The sequence below is a fragment of the Triticum aestivum genome, chromosome 7D (assembly GCF_018294505.1).
Source record: "Triticum aestivum cultivar Chinese Spring chromosome 7D, IWGSC CS RefSeq v2.1, whole genome shotgun sequence".
Lineage (NCBI taxonomy): Eukaryota > Viridiplantae > Streptophyta > Magnoliopsida > Poales > Poaceae > Triticum > Triticum aestivum.
The window spans coordinates 413616090-413623939 of NC_057814.1; the positions used below are offsets into that span (position 1 = coordinate 413616090).

At 44.4% G+C, this 7850-nt stretch overlaps 1 protein-coding gene across 5 annotated transcripts; it reads left to right on the plus strand.

Annotated features, from left to right (window-relative positions):
• Positions 1 to 354: 354 nt before the first annotated feature.
• On the plus strand, positions 355 to 2674 carry LOC123170030 (uncharacterized). 5 transcript variants are annotated; one of them, XR_006485021.1, is made up of 7 exons: positions 355 to 391; positions 575 to 640; positions 746 to 899; positions 1006 to 1105; positions 1302 to 1471; positions 2026 to 2149; positions 2519 to 2598. XR_006485021.1 is itself a non-coding variant. In XM_044587875.1 (4 exons), exons 1-4 carry the CDS (start codon positions 983 to 985, stop codon positions 2520 to 2522), a joined length of 417 nt encoding a protein of 138 aa, XP_044443810.1. In that variant the 5' UTR covers positions 912 to 982; the 3' UTR covers positions 2523 to 2674. The 5 variants fall into 5 exon arrangements, 2 of the variants coding, with proteins under 2 accessions (XP_044443810.1, XP_044443809.1); XR_006485020.1 differs by lacking the exon at positions 355 to 391 and having other exon boundaries at positions 511 to 640; positions 2519 to 2606; XR_006485019.1 differs by lacking the exon at positions 355 to 391 and having other exon boundaries at positions 511 to 640; positions 2538 to 2602.
• Positions 2675 to 7850: the final 5176 nt, after the last annotated feature.

Sequence of the window (7850 nt, forward strand, 5' to 3'; positions counted from 1 at the left end):
GTTGTCAGAAACATAACGAACCACTTAGATATATAAAGCATTGATCTGTGCAGAACTGAGAGATGTTGTGTTTTTACAGTTCTTACGTTGTCTGATTGAATTTTCTTATCCCACATTTTTTTCAGATGCCGCACCAAAGAAAATGCTCTCAGCCTTGGACAATCCATTCACTCGATTCTTGAAACCATTACCTTTTCTGAAGCAAGACTAGCTAGCACCTAAGGTGCCCTGGCAGGTGTACGTTTATCCATTGGCTACCCGTTGGAGCATCACTTGCGGTGCTCTTTGTAATGTCACTTGGTGGGTTTTGCAGAAATGACTGTCTAGAGACGTTTTATCTTGATAATTGACAAAATAAGAGTGCAAAATATTTGACAGCAGATCGCTTATGGTAAGACCTAGCTATTATCAATAATTTTAGTCCATTAAATGCGGTCTTAGTGAAAGGGTGTTCTTTTATCATGGTTGAAGGTTGCATGACTTCTGCTAGGTGTTTTGATACTTTTCGGTCTCTACTTGAATGTTGCGTACCTAATTTTTTAGTGGCCAACAATCTTGCACTGATTCTTGCTAGGGGTCATCAAGGAAACTCAATAGATGGCTATTTCAGTGGAGATTATACCAGAGATGTTGTTTTGAAGTAAGCTCCTGCACACCATTCTTTTGTAGTTCTTTCAGAAGTAATGTTTCATTCTTTTACTTGAGACTAGAGTGGTTGATGCTCATTCATCTTAATTTAATACAGAGTATATGCCAGGAGAGAAAGATATACTTGAAACCCGATGAGGTCAATGATGTGGAGATTTTACCAGAGATGTTGTTTTCAAGTAAGATTTTGTGTGAGATTATATCGATCGCACCAGCACGCCACATTGTTGCTCCACGGCAAAGGCAGCGAGGTAATTTTTCTTTTCGCACCGATGTAATTTTCCTTTTCTTTTAGCCCACTCCCAGGTCTCTTCCGTTCATATTCTAATCACGCATGGTGAGCGGCGGTTTCGACAGCGACTGGCTGGCTGCTGCTGGCTTGTACGTGTGGAAGGCAGTTGTTCACGGCAGACCAGTGAGCGGCGGCGGGTGGGCGCGACCACATGGTGGTTGGAAGGTAGGCTTCGCGGCGTTCAGCCTCGGCCACCATCGTACCACGATCTCGGCCCACCCAGAAAGTTGGATGAAGAGGTGGTGGACGGTGAGGACCAATCATTATAGCTGCTACTCCATTACATCCGCTCCTCGAAAAGCTCCCTGAGCCCGACCAACAATGGGATCTTCCTCTGAGGTTCACGCTACTCCTTGTCCAGACTGATCCCGGAGAGGAGAACAAGCCTCCGAGCACGTGCTCGTCAACTCCATGCCGGCCGCTCCAAGCGCCCCTGCTTCGTGTCTTCAAGGCAGGCGCCGAGATAGCCTTTGCAGCGAGCTGTGGTGTGTGGACTCTGCGGCGAGATGGGATTCAGAATCCTTTTCCGTGGTGAGATAACCCTGCCACCACTCATATGCCATTGCATATAAGTGAATCTGTTTTATAGAAATCAATCTTGCACGGTGGTTAGCTCCGTAATTTATTTTATTCCGTAGCAGACTGAGGTTCTCACAGCCTATTTGCTGGAATGCCAACGAGGAGTCAATTTTCCATCTCCACAAATATTCTTGGTCTCTTCAAATTAACTGCTTCTTAATCCAACTACCATTTTTCAAGATTAGTTCATTTATATAATATTTATTTTTGTACCAGTGTTGATCAAGTAGGTTATTATTGTGAGGAATCAGCAGTAGGATGCACATGTATTTGTTTCTTGCCACTGGTTGCAAAAGCCTAAAAAATGATATGTTTTATTCACCTCTTAACAGTAATACGAGTATTTTGTTTATTTCCTACTCCCTTTTAGTGTTTACTGATTAGTCACTCTTAAAGGTGAATGCATGTGTATAATAGGTGTGTCATGGCTGCATTTTGCGGCCCCTGACTACTGGAAAGTAATCTCCTTTGGATGATTTGTATTTTTTTCTGGAATTTGTACTTAGATAGCACATCCAAGGAAGGAAGGAGATTGAGGTTGGCACCTCCTGAAGGCATGCATGCTCTTCACCGAGAGAGGGAAGGGCATCTTTTTCTTGGGTTGCAGTTTCCACCTTGTTGTTGGGTGAGGTGAGTCATGATTTCTCTCCTCCCGCTTCATTTTTAGAGATAATGAACTATAATTTCTGTTTTGTGCTCATGAATTGCATACTTGGAGGTTTATTCGATTTAGAGATATCACACACACACACACACACACACACACACACACACGCACACGCACGCACGCGCACGCGCACACATGCACCCACACGCGCACGCGCACGCACACACGCACACACACACACACTTATGATCTATAAGAGAAGCTGCAATTTTGGCAATAGATGCGCGACAAAGTAGTGGTTGGTGTTGGGTTTAATCAATTATCAAATGTTTTGCCAATAACAGAAAATTACCTTCCTCGTAAATTTATTGTCCTTCTGTTTCATGGTCCAGCTGATTCGTTGTTTGTCAGAGCTCTTGTGGATAATCAGACATGGGGTGCATGGCAAAATTAGGACAGACTGAAGGCAGCAAATTCTGCGTTGGCCGTGCACTTTGAGGAGAAGACATTGTCTTTGTATAAGTGCCCCTACAATCATCTCTTTACAGCAGAGATAAGGCCTTCAGGTAATTTGTGATGATCTTTTTAGCATTCTTAATTGATGACATTTCTGAAGGGAGATGATCCTCAGCATTTCATAGTTATTTTTTGTACTGTTGTAATCTCAAATTTCACATTCGAACTTAACTTGTTATCAAATAATTTTGGAACAAAATTTTACGTTTACCTGCCCTCCACAGAACCAAAGGTTCACGAGGACTTTTGTTGCTCTAATGCTTCTTCGATGACCATCTCGCCGTTCGCCCTTGCAGATAGATATGGCCGCATAAATCGCACCGATGGATCCAGTCCTTCGCTAGGTCCAACCTACCCTGCACCAGCCTCAAGCACGTGAGACATTGTTACCTTGTGTTCTAACTGGTTACCACAATCAAATCCATTTTTCCCAGTTAAATTAGTTAGCTCATTTTGTTGATAACTGAGTTGCATTGGTAATATATACTGAACTGTATTTGGCATTCTGTTTTGCAATATATTCTAATTGTCAAGATTTTTGCTACATTTTTGGTGTAGATTTTAGGGACATTAATGTAGTGCTAATGCCTTCCGTGCAGGTTATTCAGTCAACACATATTCTGTCTTTTGGCATGTGTATGCTTGCTCTTGTGCTCATGTTGTAATCGTGACCTGTAATCAGTCCATGATCCTTGTGTGACCAGAAGTTGGGCATAACTGCATTGTTACTGAGAAGATGTGAATATTAACTTAGGGATCGGAGCTGAAGCTCTAGCCGATAGCAAAGATATGAAGTCTGTGCTCTGTCTTATGTTTGCAAGTATATTGATGTAACTTCACATCTTGAATGGAGTCACTCCTATGTGTACTGCCGCTGTAATTACACAACATGAATTTTCCGTTTTTGTGATCAGAAATTTTGCCAAGAAACTTGTTGGATTAACTACGATTTTGTCCTATTTACTACTAGCATTTATTCTTATCTCTCAACATATTCTTGCCCCTATCTAGGACAGTCGGAAGAAGAGAGCTTCGACTGGGAAACAGCGTGTTGAAGCAATACCTCTTGTTGAACCACCCAAAACCAAAGAAGCCTCTTAGATTGCGAGAGGCCTGTTGTGTTTAGTAAGAAACTTGGCGTAAAATATCCAAAATATCAGGAACACTATGTATTGGGCAGACCTGAAATACTAATATAAGTGTATCCAATTTTTCCTACGATTCCCTTCCTCGCCCATGGACGTGGACCACGTCTTTGGCTTTGCAAGTCCAAGGCTCCAAGCTAGGCGTTATTTTTCATAAAGTTTCTATCGATTTCTAATCAAAATATTTCTATTAGCGTAACCCTACCTGGCGACCTCCATCAGCCGGAGGTATTCCTGGAGTCAAGGCAAGCATGTTGACCAATTGACGTAAATGTGCAATGTAAATTTACCTCGGCACTTTGTTTTTGAATGTGATGGCGTTGTCTGATACGTCTCCTCTGCACCATAAATTTACGTAGGATTAGATTAATGTTAAAAGGCCCGTAGCAACGCACGGGCATTGTACTAGTAGAAGTAGGAGCCCACCACATCTATGATGATACCGGGTTTTGTCACAATTATCGTCATAGAAGTGTCATATGTATGACAGAAAAAAATTCGTTCGGCCCAAAATGTCACGGATGTGTCTTTTTTTGTAGTGAGAAGCGGAATTCAACGAAGTCATGATGGTTCCTTCGTCTGAGCAACTTCAAAGTGGGAAGTGGGCCTGTGATTTGACGGCTCATTAGTCATTGTTACTGTGGTGCGACGACCTGGGTGACTCTCCCTTGGAGTTCTGCGTGCATGGCAAGTGGACCAGGATGGTCGACGTCCCACATGTTGACGAACGGAAGTATTCTTTCCGATATCGAGGAGCAAGGAAACCGCGTGGTATAGTATCACTGCTGATTGGTTCGCAAAAAAATAGTATCACTGCCGATTTATAATTATTTTTTATTTCTGATCAATGCTAGCGTTTCAACTCTTACGACGAAGGGTGCCAAACACGGCACGTGCTGGATGTCCCACACGCCAGCGAAAGGAGTGGGACATGAACAGCGTGGTAGAGCCCAGCGTAAAAAAACAGCGTGGTAGAGCGTCTCCACTTCTTCCACTTCTGGGTCGGAGACCACACGTAGTAGTACTTAGTGGTATGAACGATACAAAGTGCAACCTGGAGAGAAAGACACGTCTAGTTGGAAGGTCTCGGGGCATACACATAGACAAATATAAAAGTTAATATGTGCGTCCAACTAATATAGTAGTAGTAGAGTACTTAGGCACGTACTCCATAACATCACCGTGCATTGCACGTACAACATTTAGTGGTAGTACGTAGTAAGAGACAAATGCCGCCCAAGAGTTCCCTTCTCAACCTACTTTTGGGTGTTTGGTAGAGTGTATGGAGGGTGCATGAGTTCACACTGGTTTAGCACACTGGTTTAGCACAAATACACTAGAAGCATGCATGAAGAGAGCATGCATGAAGAGGGGTGTTGAGTTGAGCATGCATGAAGAGGGAACAACTATGCTGAGACGAGAACGCAACCAAACCCACCCTATATGCCACGCATGTTCATACCATTTGTGCCTTTCTACTTCACTTACTACGCTACATTACTCAGGTTCGTACGTCCACTCCTGGGTACATGTCCGTCTCGTAGTTCCAGTCCCACGTGTTCTTCATATAGATGGAACTATCCTTGCATAACACGTGCACCTTGATGCTAGATGTCTCGCGTGTTGGCAAAAGGATGAACAAAGCTCACGTAAAAAAATAGAGTGGAAGAACATAGATTCCGGACGACCGAGAAGGAGCAAGGAACCTCGTGGTGGAGCCTCTGCACTCATAATATTTAATATTATTCAGCGATATAAAATTAACCAATCATCTCCAAAGTGGACTGGAAGAGTACGAAACACGGCAGCCCAGTGTAGTTACATCATACTAGTACATGGCTAACCCACGCTATCACCATATTTCTTGGCTTCCGTGCGACACCTATCTCTAGTAATCCAGCAGCCTGTATCGCTTCTCCCTCCTCGTCTCTATCAAAGTGCGGCGGGCTGGCGTTTCTGCCGTCTATTGAGGTCGGTTAACTATCACATGTTAGCGACATGCCAAGAGCATTCAAAAAAATTCCTTTCACGTTCCGTTTTCAAAAACAAAAAAATCCTTTCACGTATGAATTTGCCTGTATGCTTTGAGCAACTTGCATGTCCTATACTGCTCCTGTTTGATACTCTAACTTAGCTGGAGGTTAGACTAACTCATGACTAACCCTGAACTAACTGTAGCCAAAGAGGTGTTTGGGTGACAGGGTTAGATTGACAATAAATGCACTTCATGGAGAGAGAAAAGTGATTTTTTAGTGGTCCCAATGAGAACTATCTCCAGTTAGCACCTCTTGGGTGGGATAGTTTTTTTTGGTTGGTTCGGTGCAACTTGCTCCAATTTAAACCCTCATGCTTGGATACTTTAGGGCTATTTGAGCCCCAACTAGCTCAAACTAACTCTAACCCATGGATCCAAACAGGGCCTATGGCCAGTCTCGACGCAGACCAGTCGCGTGCACCGGGAAGCGGCGCTCTCTCGGCCGTCGCGCCACTTCAAAGCCGACGCCAGTGAGAGGTCGCCTCCGCTCTGGCCGGGCATTAATGCGGCACTGACGCTCCAGGGCGACACTGACCGTTTCACGCGGGAAGCACGCGCTGGCAAGGGAGTATAGGTTTTGAACCGTTTCAGGTGTAGTACTGGTAGTTTGCAAAACTACACAATTATTGCACTCAGTTTCCTAAGAAATTGTGGTAAAAAATGTTACTCCATAGCCCGCTTCCCTTCTCCTTCCTCTTCCACCGCCCGCGCACGTCCGCGGGAAGCGACCGGTCAACCCTTATATAGGAGTGCTAGCACAAAAAGATGCATGCATGACCACTAAAATTTCCATATTAAAGCGCCGCTCCGGCGGGAGTATGGCGTATGTTGTTACCTTCGGCCGGCCCATTGCTACCGGGCGACGGCGACCAGAGAAGAGGCGGCGGGAGGGGAATGAATGCAGCTACTGTTTGGGTTCGCCTTCCGGCTTAAATAAATGCGCAGCATCACGTGTACCCGCGGGTGCACAAATTGTAACATACGTGTCTGCTTAAGTGGGCGTCACGTAACTGGTGTGTGTGTGAGAGAGATTCTAAGAGACAGAGTGCGTGTGTGCAACTCTACTCTTCGGACATGTACTCAACCTTTTGCATCGGGATATAAGTATAATGTTATTTACTTTAGGTAGTGATTTACGTGGCCATGTTAACGTGGTTGTGTCAAAAAAATGTCACTTCCTGCTCGTGATTTGCGTTATATAATTACAAGCAAGATTCTCGTGCATTGCACGGAACATCAATATGCATTTTTTTTACAGAACACCTGTTGTGATTGACCCATGCAGGAGTAATCCCATGTGTAAAAACTAATGATATCTCGAGAATTTTATCGGAAAACTGGTATCTCGAGAATGTCATCGAAAAAATGAAAGATGAGAGATAAGGCGAGGAGGAGTGGAGCGTGGTGGTGACTGGTGGTCGGAATGGGCGGAGGCATGGGGATGGACGGCGCCGGCAGGCGGCAGCGGCCACCATGCATGCTAGATTGTTCCAGAGACTTATTCCTTTTTTAATTGCTGAGCAATGAGGTTGCGGGAGATAATGATGTGGAGAGAGGTGCGGGTATCTTTTGTAAAATTATCATAGTTTGCTTTCTATCCTCAGATTAGATCATACGGTCTGTATTACAAGATGGCAGGCACACCATCACCGCCAACTCGTTTTTTTATAAGGGTACAGATGATAAGTTTGCTGACTACTAAAGTAAAGTGGAATTTGTCCATGTTATGCAAGTAAATAAAGGTGATTGTTTATCATACGGGTAAGGTTGGATGAAGGGTGGTAGGAACAAATGCTCCGCCTAGAGCATGTGTGTGTGAGATGGAGTCTTAGTGTGTGTGTGGGGTGTGTGTGTGAGAGAGAGAGAGGAGAGAGAGAGATGGAGTCTTAGTTTGTGTGTGTGTGAGAGAGAGAGAGAGAGATGGAGTCCTAGTGTGTGTGGGGGGTGTGCGTGCGTGCGTGTGTGTGTGTGTTTGTGTGTGTGTGAGAGAGAGAGATGGAGTCTTAGTGTGCGTGTGTGGGGGGTGCG

Bases quoted from the DNA above. Each gene is read 5' to 3' on its own strand.
- LOC123170030 (XM_044587874.1), top strand. From the start codon at position 983: ATGGTGAGCGGCGGTTTCGACAGCGACTGGCTGGCTGCTGCTGGCTTG. The intron at 1,472-2,029 runs GTGAGATAACCC...GTACTTAGATAG, and splicing joins ATTCAGAATCCTTTTCCGTG to CACATCCAAGGAAGGAAGGA. The intron at 2,150-2,537 runs GTGAGTCATGAT...GTTGTTTGTCAG, and splicing joins CCACCTTGTTGTTGGGTGAG to AGCTCTTGTGGATAATCAGA.